Source organism: Eleutherodactylus coqui, chromosome 10 (genome assembly GCF_035609145.1).
Source record: "Eleutherodactylus coqui strain aEleCoq1 chromosome 10, aEleCoq1.hap1, whole genome shotgun sequence".
Taxonomy (NCBI): domain Eukaryota; kingdom Metazoa; phylum Chordata; class Amphibia; order Anura; family Eleutherodactylidae; genus Eleutherodactylus; species Eleutherodactylus coqui.
Window position 1 is genome coordinate 140,663,069 of NC_089846.1, and position 25,906 is coordinate 140,688,974.

General features: G+C 45.1%; 1 protein-coding gene across 3 annotated transcripts in view; it reads left to right on the forward strand.

Moving 5' to 3' along the window:
* The window catches only part of MAP4K1 (mitogen-activated protein kinase kinase kinase kinase 1), a 90,161-nt gene that overhangs the window by 35,952 nt on the left and 28,303 nt on the right, over positions 1–25,906 (forward strand). For 2 of the 3 annotated variants that reach the window (XM_066579904.1, XM_066579905.1), the window contains exons 2-3: positions 13,016–13,073; positions 25,561–25,651. In XM_066579904.1, the coding sequence (XP_066436001.1) occupies positions 13,016–13,073; positions 25,561–25,651 (149 nt within the window). The remainder of the gene's footprint in view (positions 1–13,015; positions 13,074–25,560; positions 25,652–25,906) is intronic. The other variant, XM_066579906.1, reaches the window with a different exon arrangement.

Consider the following 25,906-nt stretch of genomic DNA (forward strand, 5'->3'; position numbering starts at 1 on the left):
AGGGGTATTCCCATCCCAATCATTCATGGCTGAGATGTCTGTATGCCATGGCCAGAGGTGGCCGGGATTACAGAAACAGCTGGGCTGGCTGTTCTATGCTGTTTCCATATCTCTTATATCACCGTGAGTGACGTTGCCTCCGGAGGTACAGAAGCGATATAGCTGACTGCGCTACACTGTTTCCGTTACTCCCATCGACTTCTATGAGAGTTTCTGAAGCAGCGTGGCACAGGCAGCTCAGCTGTTTGTGTAATCGTGGCCAGCTCTGGCCGTGGCATGCAGGCAGGTATTCTCATTCCAGCCATGATTGACTTAGATGGGAATACCCCTTTAAGATTTCGATCTGTTTAAGTCCCCCCTTCTCTTGAAACTTTCACTTCCGTTTGGTTATGTTTATTTTTGTGCTGGATTATATATTTTTGAATATTTTTTGGTTCCTTTTTTTTGCAAAAGTACAGAAACTATTTGCATCTCATATATCGATGCGGACGCTCCTGACCTTAGGAGATGTAGGGTAAGGCTGCTTTCACGCCTGCGGTAGGAGTCGGCTCAGGGCTGCCGTCTCTCCGCTCCGTTTTTAAAGGAGAGAAACGGAAATAAAACAGAAAAAAACTTTTCCGTATTTTTCCACATTGATTTCAATGGCGATTAAAAAAAAAACGGAAAGCAAACAGACTTCCATTTGCTTCTATTCCATCAGGTTTCCTTTCTTTATTTTTTACGGCGCTATTGAACAAAGAAACCTAACAGAATGGAAGCAACTTGAAGCCTTTCTGTTTTTCACCTTTGAAATCAATGAGGAAAACAAATATCCATTTTTTTCTGTTTTATTTCAGATTCTCAAGAACGGAGCAGAGAGACAGAAACCCTGAACCGAGCCCTTAATGCAAGTGTGAGGGAGGCCGAAGGTTTACTTGGGTTCAGCTCTGCATCTATGTGCTAATCTAGTAATCAGTATTGGGTTACATTGACTCTCTGGCCGGCAGATGTTCAGACTCCTTCGTATCGCTTCATTAGATCTTCACTAATTGCTCAACTTATACTATTAAAAAAATCAACTGCTGTTAACCTGGAAACCATCAGCATGCAGGTTACCTGACCAACAGATCTGATGTTCTTATTAGGCGTTTCTCTTTGGTATCAAGTAATTGTGATACTCCAGGACCGCTGGCACAACCGGTGGGAGAACCTGACTCTATAATAACTATTCACCCTGGTCAGGTAATGGAAGGACATAAATACTAAAGTCATTCCGCGGTGGTTTGGGTCTTTTTCTCCACTTGCTTGACTCAGGGCTCTGTATTTCACTATATATTGCCCCCCATTCAGTTTGGCCCCCTCAGCTCCTGGGTCCAATAGCAGTTGCTATGCCTGCTACCCTGATAGTTATCCCCAGGCTTGTCATCCTAATCATGTCCTTCCCTGAATGACCTCTTGATCTGATCCCCATCCCAGCCAGAAACTTGACTATAGAAGAGCCTGCAAACCAAGTATGAGGCTTTCTAAATTCACAAGAAGGAAAACTCAAAACAAAAAAAACAGATAAGGGCACTTTTTTTCTATGATGCTATGACTAATATCCAGCATTAGGGCGCCCACCCACTGGCGTTTGCGATTTTCGTGCGTGAAAAACGCAGCGTTTTTTGCCGCGTTTTCACGGCGTTTTCGCAGCTTTTCCATTAATTTCCATTGACTTTCATGGGTGCATTAGGAGAAAAATAAGGACACATATGCAACTGACAGTTCCTATGTTAAAAATCGCAACGCAACGCAAAAAAAAACGCCAGTGGACAGGAGTACATTCAATTCTAATTGCTCTTGAGAAAAAACGCAAAACGCAAAGAAAAAAAAATCGCCAGTGGGTGGGCGCCCTTATATGGCTGGAAACATGTAAAGCGTTCCTGGTTTTATCCTCTGCTTTCCACTGTGTTGCCTTTTAGAAGATGCAATAACAGCTACATTTTATGCATGAGAGTGCTGGAGGTTCTGCTTCCCTACAACCTGTTGGTTCACTATTGGGCTGAGCCCTTTTCTTCCCTGTCCTCCTTATTCACAAGAGGGCTGATTCAGTCCTGTGCTGGTGGGCTGCTTGTTTTCTGCAGGGTCTTATAAGATCTGTGTCTATTGCTCTATCATGCACAAAGATCTCCATAGGCTTTAATGACCGGGAGCAGAAGCATGCGACGTTTGGATGATATGGTAACGGGACACGTCTTGTCACAACCGCTCCTATCAACATTGCAAACAGTCATAGTTCAGTATTACTACAAGGTGATACTCTGCAGTGCTTTCTGTGGAACCCAGAGGAGACTCCCTCCTACGTTAGGGGTTCCCCTGTTGCATCGTACAGATAGATGTGGTGTTCGTTTTTCCACTTTGTCATCTGCAAATGACATTTAAATGTTACTTTTATTACGATGCCAGCAGTGTGCTCATGCACCGACTAAGGGCCGCGTCACACGAGGGCAACTCGCTGCTTGTCGGCCGCATTAGACAGTCATGTGACACGCAGCAAGCACAGTTGGTCACACCCATCGACATGCACTAGCGTGACATTAATGCCTGCCTCATACACACCAAGATAGAACATGCTGCCATTTGTATTGCTCGCATATTTCTCGCAATATGTATGAGCGCCAACGTGGGTGCCTATGGCAGATTACTACACAAAACCCTTGCATGTAATGCGCTGTCACTATGCTGCTTTCATACCTACGTTAGGGTTAGGGAAAAAATGCATCAGTTTTTGTTTCTCTCCTCCAACAGAGCAGAGATACGGGAACCCTGAACTGACCTGAACGCAGGTGTAAGAGCAGCCTGAGGGTGGACACCCACTGGTGTTTTTTGCTCCCCTGCGCTGCTAGAGTAAAGTTAAAGTCTCGCAGTGCAAGAAAAAAGCCAGCATCACGCCTGGATATCGGCATAACGCCGGCATATCGCCAGTCTTTACAATGGGGCCAGCGGCAGCAGCGTTAGCCCCATTGAAAAGAGAAGCAGAATGCCGGGGACTTCTGCCACAGCTGTAACAGCGGTGGCTGGAGTTTCCTTCATCCCCGCGGGGACCGTGGGGATGAAGGAATCCTCTGCCACAGCTGACACAGCTGTGGCAGAAGTCCCCGGCATTCTATCCCATTACTTTCAATGAGATCTGCACTGCTGCCGATCCCATTGAAAGCAATGGTTTCTGCCAAGCCCCACAGTAAGATTATTGGGGAAGGGCTTGAAATATAAGCCCTACCCGGTAATCAGTAGAAAGTGTGTAAAAAATTTTTTTTTAAATTTACTCACCTCTCCGGCACTCAGATGCGGCCTCCTGGTGGCTTCCCTGCACTGCTATTAAGCTCTTTCAGCAGTCGGGGATTTAAAAATCCCCGCCTCCTGAAAGGGCTGTGCTGATTGGCTGAGGGCTCAGCCAATAGCAGCTACTGCTTAGTTATTGGCTGAGCACTCAGCCAATGACACATAGCCCTTAGCTATTCATTCATAGGAACTGACAGGATCCCTTTAAAGCTCCTGGACATCAATGCCAAATCTGTAACCTAACCTGCACCTATCCGTGTCTCTTTATGTGACAAGGGCTTTTGGGCTCCTTTGGACACCAGGGCCGGCCACCAACTGCTCTTCCACCCTATAGTTATGGTTTTGCAGGGTTACACACTTGTTACATGTCGTGTTGCATGCTCCATGGTTGTCAGTGGCACAGTCGTTGTCGGGTACCTGGTGGGCAGTGGTGATCCCATGTGTGGCTCTATGAGCCCTGGGGGTCCAGTGATGATAAGATCTTCATGAACCGTTTTCTGGATCTATCACTGCTTCTTTGCTCACTAGGTGGCTTTCCTGCTTAACTCCTCTAATCTAGGACCATATTTAAGAGCTGTTCTTGTAACCATACAATTAGGACTATAGTAAAGTGTGGCGTTGGTGGCTCTGTCTGTAGGCCTCTTCTCTAAAGACTTCGTCCTTCTTGTCAGTTTAATTAATACATAGCGAAACTGTGAGCTGTGGTTTGTGGAAAGTATCAAATCAAAAGGTTAAAGGAGTCATAGTTTCAGTTTTTTGTCCTACTGTTTGTGCCCTGGCCGTCCTTCAGTTCCACATTTGCAGCTCGGTTACAGTTTTAGCTCTGTGTCTTTTGTAATAGTAGGTGAAGAATAGCTCAATCATCTGGAGGGCTACTGTTTGGCCTGAAACCGAGAAACAAAGCAGTTGTATCTTTGCATGATGGGAAATAAGCCAACTTTGATTATCGCATGGCTCCTTGTATCTACAGTGGTCCCCACGACTCATAATCACACGGCTGTGGTTAGTTGTTGTCAATGTGCGATGAATGTGACAAAAACAAATAACGGAAATCTCAGTAAATACGCCACTTGTTATGATGTACAAACAGAACCCCAGGAAATGACCACGGAAGGGGCAGTGAGGAATGGGCCTCCCAAAGTATATATCATATATAATGAGCTGAAAATCTATTAGGGGAAGGCTGGTCTGGATAAAAGGGTGGTCTGGATTAAAGGGTGGTCTGGATTAAAGGGTGGTCTGGATTAAAGGGTGGTCTGGATAAAATGGTGGTCTGGATAAAAGGGTGGTCTGGATAAAAGGTGGTCTTCTCAAAGAAGAGTCTTCACTGTAGTCCAAATGTTCTTCATAAATGGATTAAATAAAACACGAAGAAAGAGGAGGAACTTCATTATAATGTCCCGTCCGTAACCACCGCAAGCGGCTGGTGCTTGGTTCAAAGCTATTGAGAAGATCATGGCTGTATTTGCCACTAGGCAATTGAGGGCACATGCCTAGGTCGGCTGTGTTTATGGGGCGGCACTTAGAAATTTCTTTTCAGCACCCCGATATCGGCCGTGCTCCAAGCAAATGTTCATGATGCAGAAGACATAAATCACTGACATTCATTTTCAGCTGCCGCTCACCCATGAAATATCAATCCACGCCTGTGACTGCCCCGGAGGCACATAGTACACTCTATGAGTCTCGTTGGGTGCCTCGGCCGCTGCCAATGGCGGCAGGGACTGGGTGGCACAGAGACAAAGAGGCCAGGGCGCCATGCAGGGGGCACAAAGTGTGCTACGTGATATAAGTCGGGCTGATATAACAAGGGTGGCTGAAGAATAATGTTAGTAATTTAAAGGGGTTTTCCAAAGCAAATACAATTGATGCCCTATCCTCAGATTAAATCATAACTGATCGGCTGTGATCCGCTACTCAAGACCGCGGCCAATCAGATGATCCTCCGGCCTGCTGTCTGTGCAACAACCCACATGGGTACGGAGGGGGGGCAGGTAGCTCTGACCCCGGTGTAGTGGCCAGTGCTCATTTACTAAAATAAATGAGAGCCTCACCTGCCATTACCAGTGCCCACCGCTAAAAAGGGGTCGCAGCAATCTGCTTCCACTCTGTACCCCTGTGTGTTGTGCGCTGACAGCGGTTGCCCGATCAGCTGATTGATGACCTGTCCTGAGGATCCATCAATAGTATTGGCCTAGAAAACCCCTGGAATGGCTTCTGCATCATGAACATTTGTTTGGCGGATATTAAGGTCCATGGCTCCAGGACGCAGCTGGTAATTTGGGCTGACAGTCACACATATAGTACGGGGGGCTGCAGAGGCACTTACATCATTTTATGGTTCACAAGTATTTTATTGAAGAATTTGCATCTTACAGAAAGGAATGAGTTCCTGTCATTATATACAACAACTGAGTGATACAATCCCTTATTATAATAATATTAGGCTCAAACTATATAATATTATTCTAACAACAACAATATGTCTGCTAGCGGCCAGACCGTAACCCTATAACATGACATAATAGGAGGTGGGAGGGGGAAGGCGAATCGCCCGACAGCCTGAGGGACTAGGCCTCGTATAGTAGTGTGTTAATGACTATGAAGTATGGAGAATACATTAACTTGGTGGTTATGGGGCCGCAACCCGATACCAACCAAACACCTAGGCGAGGGGAGCCGCGAAATGTTATCCAAGCTGCCCAAGTGTTGTAGGAGCGGGCATGTTTATTATCGCCATTCGCGCATCGCTCCTCCATGTCTAATGTCTCTATCCATGATAACCGTGTGGAAGGTGAAGTAGATTTCCATAATTTGGTAATAAAATGGCTAGGAGAAAAAAAGTGGACTTTATTTAGTTTGTGCCATAGAACCTGAAAGCAATGAAAGAAGAGCTAATTCTGGGGAAAACTCCATGGAGGAGTGTCAGTTATATCATTAATGCAGGTACAAAAGCAGAAAAATTACATAAATTGTAACAACTGCAAACTAAGCATTCAGAAAGTACAACTAAATGTCTGTTTTGGACATAATGATCAACCCTTGTACCCTGAAGACCGACACAAGCTTGCAGACGATAAGCCACATGTTCGTACGCATCCCTACACATTTCAGCCGGAATGTGATTGAGTTCCTCAGCGATGGCGAGCTTCAATCATCGACTGTTGTGATGGGATGAGGTGGGGTAATTGTATCATTATTAACGTGATGCAACTACAAAACAGGTTCAAGAACAGCTCTGGGTAAGCGGGGGTTAAATGGTTTATGCTTAGACTATTGGCTAGTTAATGCATCCGGTAACACGATCCGTAATGCGAAAACAAAATGGCGACCGGGCGATTACCTCTTTAGCAGCGTGGGACGTATTCGGCTTTACTCGATTACAAACAATTACAGGGATGCTAATAGGCAGATGCCACATGAGCGCGGACCTCGTGGAGCTCCCTTGGTAACAGTCGCTAACTTGAAAGCGTTCTAGATGCTAAGAGAAGTGCGAGACCAGAAGATGCGACCACCGAAGAACACCAACATGGCGAATGAACACGCAAGTCCGCCATATAAACCCAGGCCTCTACAATGAACATTGAAGAAACTGAACATTTGAAGGCGGTCATTACAGAGGATGATGGAAGATGTACACAGACGACCCCATCATCCCCGATGACCCGGACAGGCGCGATGAATTGGATGAAACCTGGTGTGCAAAACCTAAAAATGCAGAGCTACAAGGACAAGTGCTGTGGACTGATGAGGCCAGGATCCGGGTGTCCGGAGGCGTTACAGACACCACTAATGTGTTACTGGTGACCCGAGAACCCTGAAGTGACAACGGAGGTGGATGACAGCCGTCCGGGTGTGATGGTTGGGTGGGAATTTGGTATGGGGGATTGATGGGCCCGCTCTATTTTAGAGATCTGTGACCGGAAACAGGAACTTCAACACCCCGTATATTCCATCATCCAGGATTGGGATATATACAAGAACGTGGTGGCAGCCGGACGGACCGCGGCTCCTCAGGCGCTCTGCGCTTGTGACTGGGTAGACGAGACATTCCGAAGTGTTGGAGAAGCAGACATGGCCCAGTGGACCGGCCAGCTCCCCATATCTTACCCCGCCTGACTTTTTCCTTTGGGGCTATTTTTAGGATAAAGTGTTTCTGTATCACCTTTCCACAGTCAATGAATTGAAGCTCGCTATCCCCGAGGAACTCAATAACATTCCGGTTAAAATGTGTAGGGATGCGTACGAACATGGGGCTTATTGTCTCCAAGCTTGTATCGATCTTCACAGGGATGGTTGGTCATTATGCTAAATGTTTAATTATCATTTATTATAATTGATGTCATTCCACTGGTTCTGCACTGCAATCACAATGATGGATCTACTTCCACAGCGCCTTGTATATGTATAGAGGTTACAGCGGGAGCTCTGGCAGGGTCAGGCTTTGTACACATATGGTTATTTCCTACACCCCTGCTTTCCATCTCAAGGTTCTGTCTCAAATGCCATACACAGCCCTGAGATGTAACCCTTGGACAGAACCGTAGGGTTTAATGTGTGAAACGGAGAGGACTCTGGTCTCTGTTTCACGAGGTTTCCAGCCAATTACTGCTTTTTCGGAGAATAGAAACAATAGAGATTGCACTAAAAACCTGAAAGGAACAGAACCTTTGTGAAACAGACCAGAGTCGTCTTCATTTCTCTCATTGAACCCTATGGTTCTGTCCCAGGGTTCTATCTCAATGCCGTTTTTGGCATTTGAGATGGAGCCTTAAGATGGAGAGCAGGTGCCTAGGGAAAATCATCTGTGAAGTAAGTTGTAGTTGCATGATAGTATTATTCAGTTACGGCATGGTGATATTATTTAGTGACAGTATGATGGTGTTTACAGTTTAAGGGGTTTTCCTGGACTTAAAAAAATAGTTAGCAGAGCTTAAGCTCAATAAACGTTGAATCCTCGGCCATCCCAGACGCTCCCTGTCCATGGTTTGAACAGTCTCACTGCACTGCCAATGCCATGCTCCTTCTGCCCAACAGCTCCTCATAATTACCTGGATTACTGGTAGCCTTGGGAAAGTGCAATCAGGAAGTTAACTAAATGTTTTCGGAATTGTCAGGTTTTGAGTAGAGTTGGGTGGAAAATCCATATAACCAACCAGGAGATCAACATATCCACCTTTGGTCACCATTGTACAGCTTATACACAGAATATTTCATAGGGAGATAAATGGAATCCAACTGAAAAAAGAAATTCCTGTAGATCTAATTCCTAGAAGCATTCATAGGAATGGACCATGCAGTGCAGAGTGTGTGCTGCTCTGTAGTACACAGCCAAAGGGACTTGTACATACATTACCTAGAGAAGAACCAAGCACCGTAAATATACAGTGCTTGGTCTTGGGCTTCATTCCCGCGCCATTGTAAAAAAAATGGTGCAAAATTAAAGCTCCTGCAATCTAGCCGGTCAGGTCCTCAGATGGCAGTGACAGCCAAAAACCCAGAGGAGAAGGCAGAAGCGGTTTTTTAATGCTTCTGCCTTCTCTTTTGTGGGCTACATAGTACTCAATGAGCACTAGGTAGTGAATAAAGAATAAGGAAGTGTTGCTTCCACTATTCAACCCGGTGAACACATGATGCCCCCCTGGCACAGCGGAGCTGCATGGTAAATAAGTTAGTTACAAAAATAAGTTTAAAAAAATTACAGAATAACATAAAAGTATTTATATAGAAAAAGATAACGACCCGACGCCGACCCAACCTCAACCGTCGTGATATCCACCCTGCAATCCGAGGCTATACAAATTATATTTCAAATGGAGAACCCATTCCCGCACCGTGATGACTTGAAGTGGAGTAAATGAGCACCCAGAAGCCGACTGTGATTCTGGATGAAGTGGAAGCCTGCAATATAGGAATGTTTACTTCCATAAAGGGTCGCTTTGACTGCTTGCTTGAATCCATAGCGCCAGTTGGACCCTTCATGGAGCTTGGGGTGAAGGTTCCTATCAGCTGAAGTGTCTGTGATGGCACAGCATGCTGTCTGGATGAGACTGGAGGAGAGAAGCAGGCTACGATTTCAGGTGAATTGGGCTATTCTGTATAACAGGCCTCGGCAAAATCATCATTCCCTTGTTTCCAGGGTTTGTCTAGGAACATGTCCATACTGTGAGGAAGAGGTCTTGGCTTAGAGAAGAGGATTTATACCTCTTCCCATGGTGAAAAAGGCATCAATGTGTGATTTAAAGCCTACAAAGCACGGAGCTAATGTACTGTAGAGTCTGCTGCCATATTGTCAAGCCATGTGACTCAACGTTTTATGTAGCTTCTATCTATATATAAGCTGTAAATTAGTATGGAAGGGTGAACATACACTTGGATATAAAATCTGTTTTTAACCATAGAGGACAAGGGACGAGAGCCAAAAACTTGATAACCTTTTTGTTCACTTGTTGAAATCATCTGGGTTCTTCTTATGAGTTGGGGAACACTCAGTTCTTGTAGGAAACCAAAAATATTAGTTTACCCCAATCTATATGGCTGTTTATACACGTTTGTTGCCATCTGATTTAGTAGCCATGCACACGTCACACTTCTTTTACATGGACTCATTTCCTTTTTTGCATAGGCATGACTCCTGTTTCATCCACTCCTATACCCTGTCTTGATATTAATAATCTAGCAGGCCATCAGTATATAGCTTGTGGGTGTATAACATTTTTACATCTCTGTGGTTTTTACTGCTTCTGTCCCAGTATGTCTATCTGTGTCTGATTCAGCACATCTTGTATTTAATAGATGGTAATTTCTTAGTGCGCAATGAGTAGTTCATGAGGTAGCAAAATATCTACCGCAGCTTACTTAATGGGGTATTCCAGGATTAGAAAAGCATGGCTGCTTTCTTCTAAAGACAGCGTCCACCATGTCTTTGGTTTGTGTCTGGTATTGCAGCTCAGCACCCACTCACTTTATTGGAGTTGAGCTGCAATACCAGACACAACCAGATGAACAAGGGTGGCATTGTGTTAGGAAGAAAGAAGCCATTTTTTCTAAGCCTGGACAACCCTTTAAGGGTTTGTCTGGTTTAGAAAACCCAATTTCAAAACCCCTAATAGATAATTCAAGTTAATTGAATGGTGACTACTGTCTACTAATTCTGCAGCATCTTTTTGCAGTGTTCCACACCGTAGATCACCAGCTCTTCTTCAGTATTCTCCACTCTGCTGGCGTTAAGGATACTTTCTTTGGATTTTCCTACCTTTCTGACTGCTTGTTCAGTGTATCATTTGCCATCTCTACTTCTTCTCTTCGTTTTCAGTTGGACTTCTTCATGGTTTGGTCCCAGATCCTGTCCTCTTTCCTATTGGACAAACTATCAGCGGATTTGGCTTTTGGTAGCATCTCTACACAAACGACACCCAATTGTACACATCTTCCCGTGACATCACACCCTGGGCTACTACAAAACGCCAATGATTGTCTGTCCGCCGTCTCTAACACTACAGTGGGGAAAAAAGTATTTAGTCAGATCCCAATTGTACAAGTTCTCCTGTGACATCATAGGTGACCTCAACTATGAGAGACAACATGAGAAAACAGCCAGAAAATCACATTGTCTGATTTTTAATGAATTTATTTGCAAATTATGGTGGAAAATAAGTATTTGGTCGCCTACAAACAAGCAGGATTTCAGGGTCTCACAGACCTGTAACTGCTTCTTTAAGAGGCTCCTCTGTCCTCCACTCGTTACCTGTAGTAATAGCACCTGTTTGACCTTGTTATCAGTATAAAAGACACCTGTCCACAACCTCCAGTAGTCACACTCCAAACTCCACTATGGTGAAGACCAAAGAGCTGTCGAAGGACACCAGAAACACAATTGTAGCCGCACCAGACTGGGAAGACTGAATCTGCAATAGGCAAGCAGCTTGGTGTGAAGAAATCAACTGTGGGGGCAATAATTAGAGATGGAAGAGATACAAGACCACTGATGATCTCCTCGATCTGGGGCTCCACGTAAGATCTCACCCCGTGGGGTCAAAATGATCACAAGAACGGTGAGCAGAAATCCCAGAACCACACGGGGGAACCTAGTGAGTGACCTGCAGAGAGCTGGGACCAACGTAACAAAGGCTACCATCAGTAACACACTGCGCCGCCAGGGACTCAGATCCTGCAGAGAGCGGGACCAACGTAACAAAGGCCACCATCAGTAACACACTACACCGCCAGGGACTCAGATCCCGCAGAGAGCGGGACCAACGTAACAAAGGCTACCATCAGTAACACACTACACCACCAGGGACTCAGAACCTGCAGAGAGCGGGACCAACGTAACAAAGGCTACCATCAGTAACACACTACGCCGCCAGGGACTCAGATCCTGCAGAGAGCGGGACCAACGTAACAAAGGCCACCATCAGTAACACACTACACCGCCAGGGACTCAGATCCTGCAGAGAGCGGGACCAACGTAACAAAGGCTACCATCAGTAACACACTACACCGCCAGGGACTCAGATCCTGCAGAGAGCGGGACCAACGTAACAAAGGCTACCAGTAACACACTACGGCGGGGGGACTCAGATCCTGCAGTGCCAGACGTGTCCCCCTGCTTAAGCCAGTACATGTCCGGGGCCAACTGAAGTTTGGATGATCCAGAAGAGTATTGTGAGGATGTCATATGGTCAGATGAAACCAAAGTAGAACGGTTTGGCAGAAACACAACTCGTCGTGTTTGGAGAAAGAATGCTGAGTTGTATCCAAAGAACACCATACCTACTGGGAAGCATGGGAGGGGTGTCAACAACAACTTTATGAAATCTATAGATGAAAATGCTATAAGATCTGCTGTTTTCAGACAATCACACTGAGGATATCTTGTGACGAGAGCCTTAGAGAAAGAGACGCGCTCAACGAGGACTCGGGCTGCTAACCACCACGCTCTACTTATTCATCGCCCGCTCTTTTCTATGCAATTGCTGTCCAAGACAAGAACATCAGATGTAGGACGCACTTATTGGCAGCTTAGAGTTCCTTCACACGAGCTTATACACCATCGCGCAGGCCGCAGCACAATTTTTTTTGCGCACTGAATGAGGCTTTTTTGCGCGCACATGGGCATATATTACATGGCATGGCGTGTTTATTTGTGCATCGGAAACAATGACGCACTAATTGAAGTGGCTAATTCGTCTAATTAGCTCCATTTGTGTTACACTACTTATTACGCATCTCCTTGCGTGTTGCACGTTCCACATTAACTTTTATGGAGAATTTTGGCGCACAAATATGCAGAAAAGTAGAGCATGCAGCGTTTTTGTTTTGCACGACCAATATACGGCCATGTCCACCAACCTACTGAAATTAATGGGTTATATTCTCTGCGTATTGCGTGCGTAATATTTATTCGCACAGATACACTCTTCTTTTGCAGCACACCTTTGTGGACGGACTCGCCTTGCGCCAACTGACGATTGCAGACTACCTGGTGCCAGTTGGCCGACATCTCTTTTCTGTGTGGGCAGGCATATCTGTAAAGGTACAGATGAGAATGACAGATGTTTAACCTGTATGAGCTGTAGACATAGTCAATGGGGAAAGGCCCAGATAATGCATGCAGAAGGTGTAAGGACAAAGGTAGATGGGCCGCCCAGGTGCGCTCTCCTGTCTCGTCTCCTTGGTGTCTATGATTTATTCTTATTTTTTGCTTCTGTAGGCAAAGAACAAGCTGAGTGGAGAGTTGGCTGCAGTGAAAATAGTCAAGGAGGAGTCTGGTAAGTTCTGGAGAGTCTTACATATGGCAAGCTATTTACTTGCCGAGTCCGGATAGAGATCCTGCCATGTAGTACATTTCCATGAAAGTTTCTGGCATATCTGAAAAATGCAGTCGTTTTGTGCCGACCTGTGAGGCCTGACCAGCATGTGTTCACTGGGTCATCAGGGGGATCTGGTTATGTGTGACATCACTGTAATCTTAAGTATATTAGTACTTGAATAGGACAAGTTCTGGATGCAGCACAGCTCTGCGCCCTGTAACGTTAGATAACGAGTATATCCGGTATTATATAACACCTGGAAAATGTATTCACTATGAAAATATTGTCTGCCACAAACCCCAGGGTGTATCTATAGGAGGTGCAGAGGCTGCAGTGCTTATTATCCCTGTACAGTGACATCATTGTGTTTATAATCCCTGTAGTATGACATCACTATATGCACTATCCCTGTAGTATGACATCACTATATGCACTCTCCCTGTAGTATGACATCACTATATGCACTATCCCTGTAGTATGACATCACTATATGTATATCTCCTTGTGTTATGATATTACTGTGTTCATCTACTATAGTGTGACATCACAGTGTTTGTTATCCCTGTAGTATGACATCACTATATGCACTCTCCCTGTGGTATGATATTACTGTGTTCATCTACTATAGTGTGACATCACAGTGTTTGTTATCCCTGTAGTATGACATCTGTATGCAGCAACCCTTTCCTATGGTTCACCATGTTTATTATTCATGTATTGTGGCATCATAGCGTTTATTTTTACCACTATCTTTTTAAGGGTTTTTATTGACTTGAAAACATGCAAAAATGCTGCTTCAATGTTTTGTGCCCTAAAGTGACCCTCCAGTTTCATGACAAAGTCTGTAGAACTAACCTGCAGTTGTTCTTCTCCGTCGTCCTTCCAATTCGCTAGTTCTGGGCCCTGTTTTTGGCCATCCAAGATGGCTTCAACAGTTTTCTAGCCACCTCACGCACACTGTGTACTACTCTCTTATTGGCTAATGCTGATCATGTGAGCAGCTCTGGCCAATTAGAGAGCAGGTATTGGTAGTCTAACATTGCACTGTAGAGATAGTCTGAAAATTGTGCTGGTCATCTCGGATGAAAATGGGACCTGGAACTGGCAGATCCGAGGAAGAACAACTGCAGGTAATAAACCCTTCTCCTCCACTAGTCGCAGGACAGAACTTAGTCCCAAAACCAGAGGCTCGCTTTACGTAGTGTATACTAGACAGGGTATTGTTACTTTTCCAGTACAATTCGCAATTCCATTCACAAAGGAAGATGAACTAGTGAAGAAGCTTTTACCGCATATACATTAAACCATCTGATATACCCGGCTTTGCCTGAGGTAATTTGGTCCAGGTGTTTACATGTTGTTTGCACAGAAAATTTTATGAAGTGGTGGTTACTTTAGTGGAACCGAGGAATGAAATATGTATACACATAGAGGAGCGTAGATTCTCCTCAGACTGCATGTACCAATGTCCCTGCAGAATGTACCGCCCCTCCCACTCTCCTCACTTAGGATCTAAAGAATGTTTGCGCCCTATTTCACGCTTGTACGACACTGGGAAGTTACATTACTGCTATTTACACTGAGCGATCAGCTCATAGTCCATTGTTTATGCTGCATGGACCATAAGCTGAACGCTGATTGCTCAGTGTAAATAGCAGCCGTTCAGTATTGAACGGCCGCTATGTTATGTCAATGGAGAGGGGTGGGGGAGCGCGAGCAGAGCAATCTCCCCTTCTGTGAGTCAGCGATATTAGCTCCCGTGCAGGTGAATGGGAGCTAGTATGTGCGGGGACGGGTGTTGGGCATCGTTTGCCCAACACTCGTCCCATCTAAATCGGCCTTAAGCGGCGAGTCAGTCAATGAGAGATTTCACCTATATATAAATGTATATATATGTGTATATGTGTGTGTATATGTGTGTGTATGTGTATATATATAGCAGCTATTTATTGGCGTTTCAGCCCAGTACCTGGCCCTTTGGTAGCTAGATATAATCCATACTTGATAATAGAAGGACTCTAGCTGGCCGTTTCCAGTACTTGCATGGATGCACCCGCAGACGGGGCATATTAACTAAACAAAAGCAGCAGTAGAACATCCAGCGCTCTTCAAGGTCCATAAAAACACTCTTTATTTGGCAAAATTAAAAAAAATCTCCTCTCAGATCCGACCCTAACCGGAGTGATATCAGACTTCAGTAGATATGAGGCATAAATTCGTAGATTCTGCACACAAAGGTTAACCAATAATGTCCTCTATGACGTCAGCGCTTTCTATTGGTTAAGCTGTTCTTATTTATTGGACAATGTTTTCTAAGCCAGAATAAGCAGATCGGTTCAAAACGCATGTGACGTGTGGATTGTAACGTTTTTCTAAATAAACAGTGTTTTTCTGGACCTTGAAGAGCGATGGATATTCTGCTGCTTGGTTTGTTTAGCTACGATCCATATCTACTCGACGAAGGGCCAGAAGGGTACTATCCCAAAAAACATAGCAATAGTATAGTAATGTATGTAAGGCCGAAAAAAGCCACATGTCCATCCAGTTCAGCCTATTACCCCCCAATGTTGATCCAGAAGAAGCCAAAAAACCCATCCCAATAAGGTAGAAGCCAATTTTCCCCATTCAGGGGGAAAAAATTCCTTCCAGACTCCAATCTGGGCATCAGAATAATCCCCGGATTTACAGCCCTAGAGGTTGTTAATGATTGTAACATGTAATATTGTATCGCTCGAGAAAGTCGTCCGGGCCCTCTTAAACTTTTTTCTTCATTTATAAGTTTTCTATTTCTCCAAATCAACAAGTTAAATCCCTGTTAAGTAATGCAAAGAAATTGGCACCCTGCAACCCAAACAGTGGTACAAAATTTCCCAACTGGATTAAGACAAAGTGCTAAACCTTGAAGCACATACGATAAACCCCTGGAGGGGGGCCATTCAGGTACTGCCTATCGTATTGCAAGTGTGAACTGCAATTATGCTGGATCCGGAATTTTACAGCCCTGTGAAGAGGGAAGAAGACCCTCATTAAAGGTTAATCTCCGATCCATTCCTCCCCACACCTCTGCCCACTCGGCACCCACCCCATGTACCCTCTCTATTCTTCTGTTCTCTTGATAGTGAAGGAGAACCTCCTAATTTTAAACCGCTGACTGTGGGGTAACATTAGGAAAGGAATAGAAGGGATGAAGAGTGCATCAGTATGCATAGTCTTACATTTGTCCCTGCATTATTTGGCAGGACCTTGGCGTACCGCGGCATCCCTTTCTGAACTGTACTAAGGGCCTCATTCCGCTCTCTACTGCCCTTATGAGTTGTATAAGTTACGTAATTCCAAAGAATCCTGGAACTCAATCCAATATAACCAGGTTTTCTGAAACTTATCTTGTGTACCTTTTACTGAAGCTGTCAGATCCTCCATCTCTGTTATCTCTCTAACCATTCTAAACCACATCTTTAATTGAGGGAGACACATTCTGCCGCCATAGCCTAGGAGTACATGCTCTTGCTGCGTTTACCAGTTGGCGCACCACCGACTTTTTGTAAGTGGACACAGGTATGTCGTTGAGATGCAGCAGGAACAGCGCGGGGGATTTGGGTAGAATGAAGCTTGTGAATTTGGAGGTGATCTGCCAAACTTCGGACCAGAAACTGGCCAACTTTAGGCATTTCCAAAATATGTGTAGCATTGTACCTTGTTCTCCTCCACATCTCCAACACTCAGGGGAAACGGAAGGGAACATCACATGCAAGCGAGAGGGCACCCTGTACCAGTGTTTAACTCTTAAATTCTTTTATTGAATTCGCCATCACCACGTCCTCAGGCAGAGAGTTCCACAGTCTCACTGCTCTTACAGTAAAGAACCCCCTTTTATGTCGGTGTAGAAACCTTCTCCCTTCTGGATGTAGAGGGCGCCCCCTTGTTACGCTCACAGTCCTGGGTATAATAGATGATGGCAGAGATCTCTGTATTGTCACCTGAAATATTTATACATAGTTATTACGTCATCCCTCAGCCATGTTTTTTCTGAACTAAATAGCCCCAATTTTGATAACCTCTCTGGGTATTGTAGTCCGCCTATTCCGTTTATGACTTTAGTTGACACCTTTGTACCCGCTCAAGCTCTGATATGTCCTTCTTGAGTACCGGTGCCCCAAACTGTCCACAATATTCCATGTGGGTCTGACCAGTGACTTGTAAAGAGGAAGAATAATGTTCTCGTCATGTGACCCTAGGCCTCTTTTGATGCCCCCCGTCATCCTATCTGTCTTCGCAGCAGCTGCCTGACACTGGCTGCTTCGGTTAAGTTGACAGTTAACTAAAATCCCCAAGTCCTTTTCTATAGGTATTTTATTCAATAGATATGCAATAAAAGCATCTTCCCCAGTTCATCTTCCTTTGTGAATGGAACTAATGATTCCACCTTAAACATTTCTGGTATCCCATCTACTATTGTTTACCCAACCTGCGAATTATCCATGGAAGGAGAATCGCATCAGGCAGCAGCTGCAATATTCCTTCCACACAATCAGGTGTTGCATCTGTCACAACCCATAGAGCACCATAACTTGTGACACTTTTATGTCGGTCCGGCTCATGAAGCACTGGCTTTTCTTTCTTCGCATGATTAAATAGTCTATGGCCAGTGACTTGTTTGGGATTACTGCTGTGACACAAAGTCCTACCCCTACGGTGCTACAAAGACTGTAGTGCACATAATAGATGCAGGTTTTGTCTTGGTTTTTTTGGTAGAGGCAATTTTAAGGTGTTGCAAAACCTTCAGTTCTCATAAGAAAAGTTGGCCGAAATGGACCTCAAATATTTACCAAGCTGAGTGGAACCTAAGAGGTTAGAAAAGTCCTTCTGAAACTGTGCTGTAGACCTTAATCCCAACCAGGCTTGGACTGACCCAAAGGGGGCCAAGGGAATTCCCTGGTGAGCCCTGAACCAAGAGTAGACCTCAGTAACCACATCAATGGCGCACAGCGCAATACACCCACTGCACTACATATAGACAGGCAGTATCCTCATCTCAGACAGGTAATATTTGCATGTAACTGTTCAGTGGGCCCCAGAATGAATTCCACTGGTGGGCCTCCAGTCCGATGCTGATCCCAACAGTTCTTGCTGATTACCAGCCCTGAATTCAGTAGGACAGCTGTCCCCAGACATGAGGCTTTTGTCCCAGCAGAGGTCTATGACACAACACTTAGTAGTGGCCCAGTACATGCTTTCCTGGCCCCTCCATAATGTCATATATGTATGTCCTGTGTTAATGCACTGTGAAAAATGTCTGGTCCTTCTGTTGTGTGTATTGCACAGCTGCAGCGTGTGATGGGTTAATGTCTACAAAATATGAGCGGTCTGCCTGTGAATGTATCCATTCTATCCTGTCACATAATGTGAGAGAAGGTATAACTGAGTGCTTGAGAGCGGGAAAGGGTTTTCAATCTGTCTTCCATCAAACACAGAGAGACACGGGGGCACCTTCGGCCCTCATGTGTTGTAGATGGAAGAAGAGGAGAGACTTCCCGAGTGCAAGAATCTGCATGGATTGTAAGTGAGCCCCAGAGAGTGAGCAGAGAGCCAGTAGACATATGCAATTGTTTGTTTTACACCCCCGCGCGTCCTGAAGTCTGGGACCGCCGGTAAAGGTACTTGTCTGACCGAGAGTCTGTGGAGTGTTCCTACCCCTATATTCCTCTGGAGTGTTCCCTGTCCAGGAGCGGTGCCTGACAGATAACGTGGCCTGCAGGCTGGTGTCATCCTGAGTTTCCTCCTTGAACCCAAATCTTCTGTCTTACCTGCACTGGTGTGTCTTTTGAATTCGTGCCTTGTATTGCTGAAGTTTCCAGTAAAGTTATCTCCAGGCCCGGAGACCTGAGGTACTTAAACTGTCTGTGGCTCATTTATTTTCCCCCGACGATGTTCATGCCAGGGGGTATTGGAACAGTGGCGTCACCTGTGACAAATCCCTTTACACCTGTTACCCTGTTTATTGGGCATCCCCATGCCGGGGGTGTCCAGAAGAGGCTCAGCGCTGCCCTGGCCTTGGCTGTGTGTGTCCCCCTGGTAGGGAGCGTGGTGAGTGCTGCCGTGATAAGCCAGCACTTTACCCTCCCAGCTCCTCAACGTATGCCATGTGTCCGGGGTTACCCTATGGGACGCTGCAACTTCATCTGGGAAGACAGGTATAGGAAGTGACAAACATACAGCAGCGCACTTGTAAATGCCTTCTTGCAGCAAAAGAGGCAAGTTTTTTAAAGTAAAAGGTGCCCTTTAAGTGACCGCTCTGTTTCTTCATGGTCACATGGTCTATTCTCTTGTCTTCTATATATCCCCTTACGTTGGTATTTTTTCACATCTATACCCAATCGCCCACCTGTCTACATTTGGTGACGGTTTATATATAGCGCTCCGTATCCTGTCATTGCCTAATTTATTGACCGCTGCTGTCTTGTGGTTCTTTCCATGATAAATAGAATTTCTAAGGCCGTGTCTATAAAGGTCAGGCTGTTTTCAGTTTTGTGATACAGTTCATAGTAGTCGGTGTCTGGTGACATTTAAAGGTTTTTTGACATTTTTGAAAAGCGGGCACAGGGCAGATAAGTGGCATAAAAACAAAACAGAACTCTCCTTTCAAATGTCCCATTGCTGCAACACAACCGTTCCGACCCCCCTGGTCACTTGTAAGATCAGTATTGTTTTGTACTTTCTTTTACATACATAGCTGCCTTCTGCTTGATTTTCAATAATGTTGGAAAGCCCCTTTATGGACTTATCCTATTTAACCCCTTAGTACCAAAGCCTGCATGCGACTTAATGATGAGCTAATTTGTCAGTATTTTCATCAACACATTTCTAGAGCCATGACGTTTAAATTTTTCATTGACGCAGCCGTATGAGGCTTGTGATCACATGGTGGGGTTCCGCTGGGTGACAGAGGGAGCCCCACACTCTCTTAATCTTTTGCATACTGCTTAAACAGCAGGGATCAGCAGTTTCTGCAGTCCCTGCTGTTCGAGCTGGTGCCTGGCTGTTATCAGACAACTAAGCCCCCGCTTACCCTCTCATGGGAGATCTATGCTAGGCTTCTGATAAGTGCCATAGAAAGGCACATGCCATAGAATAAGGTCCCTTAACAACCACTATAACAAGATGTATGGGCGGTCATTAAAATGGGTTGTATGGGATTATTAAAATAAAGCTGCTTTCTTCCAGAAACAGCATCTCTCTTGTCTGTAGGTTAAGTTTTGTATTGCAGTGAGATACTATGAAGAGGCACTGCTAAATTCGGGTATAGGTCAAGTAAGGTCTTCTTACCCCTCCGGTAGGGTTTTCTGGGACTCTCTTGGGTACTTGTTTGGGGTCTACTACTTGGGTAGCAGAAACCAGAACTCTGTATGGCTGGATCCATACTTGGTAGGAATGGGCATAGTTCTGGAAGACATTCCAATTGCAAGGTTGGTGTTGCACAAGTCGTGACATTGGAAGGCATTCAAAAGAAGCTTCATGTAATGCTGAAAGCTATATTAACTGATAAATGTAACACAGCACCAACCACAGGTTTCAGTGGCATCAGCCTATAGCGGGCAGTCTTGGGAATCCGATAGGGAGCTGGCCCAATAATTCTCTGTGCCCTCAACAATAATGCTCTGTGGCATGTGGGTGCAGTTTTATTCGCGCTACTAACTTTTACACCAAGAAGCCTGGAGCTCCTAATTCCCTCTTCTTATGGCGCAGTGTTAAGCAGTATGCAGTTTAAGCTCTCGCTCATGACCTGAAGGTTGCGAGTTCAATCTCCACTTGGTTCAGGTAGCTGGCTCAAGGGTGACTCAGCCTTCCATCCCTCCGAGGGCGGTAAAATGACTACCCAGCTTGCTGGGGGTAATAAATAAATTAAATTACCTGAAAGCGTTGCGGAATACATTGGTGCTATACAAATAACAAGTCCCTTTCTTTTTATCCTTCTTGCCGTATCTCTCTCTACAGAGTAAGGCTTCTTTCACACGATTGGATATCGGCCAGCCGTTTTCACAGCCACCCAATGTTGGGGGCAAAAAAACTGGTGAACGGGCGCACAAATCAAACAATTGTGCTTCTGTTTATTTGGCCTGGTGAGGCCGGCGCAAATGCGCCGACCTCACTAGGCCATCTCCCATTTCCCCTTCCCCATGCAGGCTCACCTCTCGTTTCTCCCCGCTCGTTCTGTGCAGTGGGAGGGGTGGGATGGGGCGGAGCTAAGTGTCAGTCCACCCCGCCTCCTCCCATTGATGGCTATGGACAAGGGGCGGGGACTTAGCTCCACCCCCGTCCTGCCCCCTTTCATTGCACAGAACGTGCAGGGAGGAAGAGGGGTGAGCCTGCATGGGGAAGGGGAGGAGAACAGGGGGAGGGAGTTTAGCAGCCACGCTGCTAAACTCCCTCCCACCTACGGCCGCTGCCATGGGCTCTCAAATGTAAATGTTTAGGGTCTGACGTGATAAAACGCCCGGCTTTATTCAATGTAGAGGTGGTCGCACATGGCTCCATTGTAGGAATGGGAATTTCAGAAAGAATTGAGCAGAGGCATTGATTTCAATTGGCAAACAGGACGAGGGTCCCATAAATATCTAGGATAGAAATAGCCAATTAAAAGGGGTTTTCAAAAACCATAAAAGTCTGATCAGAGAATCTGACCGCTCGGAACCCCTACTGAATAGACGTTTATCGTATATCCAGGGAATTTGCTATAAATTAGAGGTGGGTACACAACCGCTCCTGGTTGGAGGGCCACAATGTCATATTGAACCATTCTCCATGGCCACAATGAAACATAAAAGGATATTCCCATCTGAGGACTTTATGGCAAATCAATATGTGCCAATTCCACTTTCAAGACTCCCAGATACCCGCGCAACTGTACAATGAAGTGAACTATGTTGTGAGAAAATCAACACTAATTAGGACTAATTGAAACTAATTAAGGCTGCAGACCGATGTGAGTAGTCTTTGGAAGCGCAAAAGTATGTGAAAAAAGCACAGATATGCGCACAATAGTGAAATGTTCACTGCGCAAAAAGTTCAGATATCGCGTGCGTTTTTGCGCTTACGCTCGTGTGAAGAAGCCCTTATACAATATCATATTTCCAAAATGCTGCTTCACTTTCAGGCAGATCGCCGCGACTAACTCTTCTTATGAATGGTGGACATAAAAGGGGATGTCTTACGAGGCATACTTGAAAGATATGCAAAGGCAATCTGGAACCTCAAGGGAGCAGAACGTGCCGGCGCTGAAGGAGTTAATATTATTGACTCCTTATTTTTGTGGCAATCCTAATTTGAATAGAAAGAAACAACTCTGGGTAACTTCTTTGTGGTTTGTGTATGACTTCCTTATCACAGTTTGCTCCTCAGCTCCACGCCCTGCGGCAGGCGGCATCTACAGTGCGTACGCCGCTGCCCTGGAATAGACTATCAGTAGCTCCCATAACATCTACGTGTGTCTTGTAGTCCTCCTCCCCATCGTCTGAGTATATACAGTGGCTCACATCGTGGTTATCTCCTCACTGACCATCACATATACAGCAGAGGTCCCTGTACATGGAGCAGCGCACTCTGACGAGTCGATGAAGTCTATCAACAGCAGTGGTTTGCTTGCTTTTGAGGCTAAGACAGACTTGAGGATCGGTCCTGCCCCGTCTTTCTCGCACGTAGAAAAACTTCAAGTTTGAACGACTCTGACTTTTCACCAGACAACTTTTGATGAACCAGCGAATATTTCCGTGAGCTGAAATGATTAATGAGAGACTTGTGGCTTGTCGCCCGCTGGTGGCCGGGGATCGCATGGAACGGCGAGCGTCTGTATTCGCTTTGTAAAGTGTTTATTCAGTTGATAGTTGTTCCATTAAAAAGGTACCTTAGACCGGAGTCACACGGGCGTGAGCGCATTTAACTGCACGTTTGTGTTGTGTATCTGCACAGTGGGCGATATTATTTGCGCGGCCATGTGCGTGTTTTACTGCAAAGAAAAAAACGTAACCGCGTGCCATTCGTGGAAACGGGGAACTAGCGGAATAAAAACTGAAAACAAATCCTGTTATTTGTATAGCGCCAACTTATTCCGCAGCGCTTTCAGGTCATTTTTACTTATTACCCCCCACCGAGCTGGGGGCTCATTTTACCGCCCCTGGATGGATGGACGGCTGCGTCACCTTAAGCAGTCCAATATTAATCACTGTGCAAACAAAATGCTTCAAGAAAAAATGTGATAAAAATCCGCCTGCGCTCCAGAGTCCTATAGGTAAGGCTGCGTGACGGCGGAGAGTCTTGAAAGTGGAGAGGAGCAATCAAACATCTGAAAAAGAAGGGCCGCGTCCAACAGCTGTCAGGGGGCTTCCAGATGTGATACAATGTAAAGAATGGATCCAAATGTGTTAAAGTAATAGAAGTGCCTACTTACCCAGCGTCTCTCCGGTGATCCAGGGCTGCACTCTGCGGCCCTCTCTGCCTTCTACCGCCTGACCCATAAAGCTGGTCAGAGGCTGTGGCGGTCAGAGGCCTCGCTCCTGGTTTCATCACTTAGATGCTCAGGGCCATCATTGTGGGAAAAAATGGTGTAAAATGCTGTCTGTCCCTCTTTTTAAATTTTTTTAATGGAATCTGCAGCAGAGGCGTCTACCAGAACCTCCCATGTAGATGTGAACTTTACCTAAACAGGGGAGATGGGGTACAGAGTAGGGAGCAGTGTACATAATGCTTCACTTTTATTAGTACTCTCTAAAGTTCCTTTTTCAGTTATTATTACAAATCTCTGCAGTAGGATCTGGGGTATTGGGATGATATCTGCCATATCTGTGATCACATCTGCTTTGGGGTATTGGGATGATATCTGCCATATCTGTGATCACATCTGCTTTGGGGTATTGGGATGATATCTGCCATATCTGTGATCACATCTGCTTTGGGGTATTGGGATGATATCTGCCATATCTGTGATCACATCTGCTTTGGGTATTGGGATGATATCTGCCATATCTGTGATCACATCTGCTTTGGGTATTGGGATGATATCTGCCATATCTGTGATCACATCTGCTTTGGGGTATTGGGATGATATCTGCCATATCTGTGATCACATCTGCTTTGGGGTATTGGGATGATATCTGCCATATCTGTGATCACATCTGCTTTGGGGTATTGGGATGATATCTGCCATATCTGTGATCACATCTGCTTTGGGGTATTGGGATGATATCTGCCATATCTGTGATCACATCTGCTTTGGGGTATTGGGATGATATCTGCCATATCTGTGATCACATCTGCTTTGGGGTATTGGGATGATATCTGCCATATCTGTGATCACATCTGCTTTGGGGTATTGGGATGATATCTGCCATATCTGTGATCACATCTGCTTTGGGGTATTGGGATGATATCTGCCATATCTGTGATCACATCTGCTTTGGGGTATTGGGATGATATCTGCCATATCTGTGATCACATCTGCTTTGGGGTCTCCACTCTGAGCCTGCATCACAGATCCAGTCCAATATACTGAACAAAGTAGCGCAGCATGACTGATGCCCAATGGATCCCATTATGGTCAGTCAGGTCCGTCAAGCATCCTTCATGTCCATGATGTGCCCGATCCGACACTTCATGGTTTTCATTGTTTGCTTCCTATGACTGAGCTGAACAACAAAGTCAAGCGGTGAATGTGAACCTTATTATAAAATAATCCAAGGGAGAAAAATTGGGGAAATGGGGGGGAATCGCACTTCTCAGGCCAGTGGATATGGCACTCAGTATTTGGTTCATACGATGCTGCCCTCGCTGTAGGTAGGTAGTACTGTAGGTCGCTACTTTCTTGATGTGTATAATGTTTAGGTTTTTTTACATTAGAAAAATGAAGTCTATTGTCTTTAATGGAAACTGAGTCGGAGCCGCCGGCGGCCTGGAGGGGTCTGGGTCACTGGAAGGTTCCTAGCCCGCATAAAAAGTTGCATCATTTGTCTACCCTGATAACAAATATAACAGATCAGCAGCGACACTTTCCATTCTGTGGTTATAAATGGATATGAGAAAATACATATTATTGTCAAAGGTTTTAGGAAAACTGGGTGACAACCGTAATGGCCGCCGGTACAGATCTTGAAATACAAAAAGAAATCTGATTAGTTATGCAAACAGGCCTCTCTGCCTTGACCAGGGTATAAACCTACAGGGGTTATGTAGGGATAGGCAACTACCCAGATTTGGCCCCCAGGCTCTTGGTCCAACTGAGTGACAAACCATTATGGTTCTCATTTTCTCAAAAACATAAATAAGCAGGAAAATGACCCAGGACTTGTATTTTTGAGTTATTTTTGATTTTGCAGAGGATTTGATTCTGGATAGTAAAGTCAGATGTTGCCTGACAATAATCCCCTAAACGTTTGCCATCTTTCTCCTTATTTTATAGAAGAAGACTTCTCTGTAATCCACCAAGAGGTCATCATGCTGAAGAGCTGCTCTCACAAAAACATCGTGACGTATTACGGAAGCTACATGAGGTGAGAATCATCTGAGATTGATGAGACATCATATTCAGGACAAGACGAACGAACTCGAGGTTTCCATCTATAGTCTTTGAATCAAATTAATAGACTTATTGATTTTGATGTAATTGATTGTCTGCCGCAGATATTGGGGCAATTTAAGGCAAAAACATTGAATCCCTCAAACTAAACCCTCCTCTATATTCAGAGTTCAGAGCCATATTAATATGTATACTGATGTTTGAACAACACTTCCACCTACACTGAGAT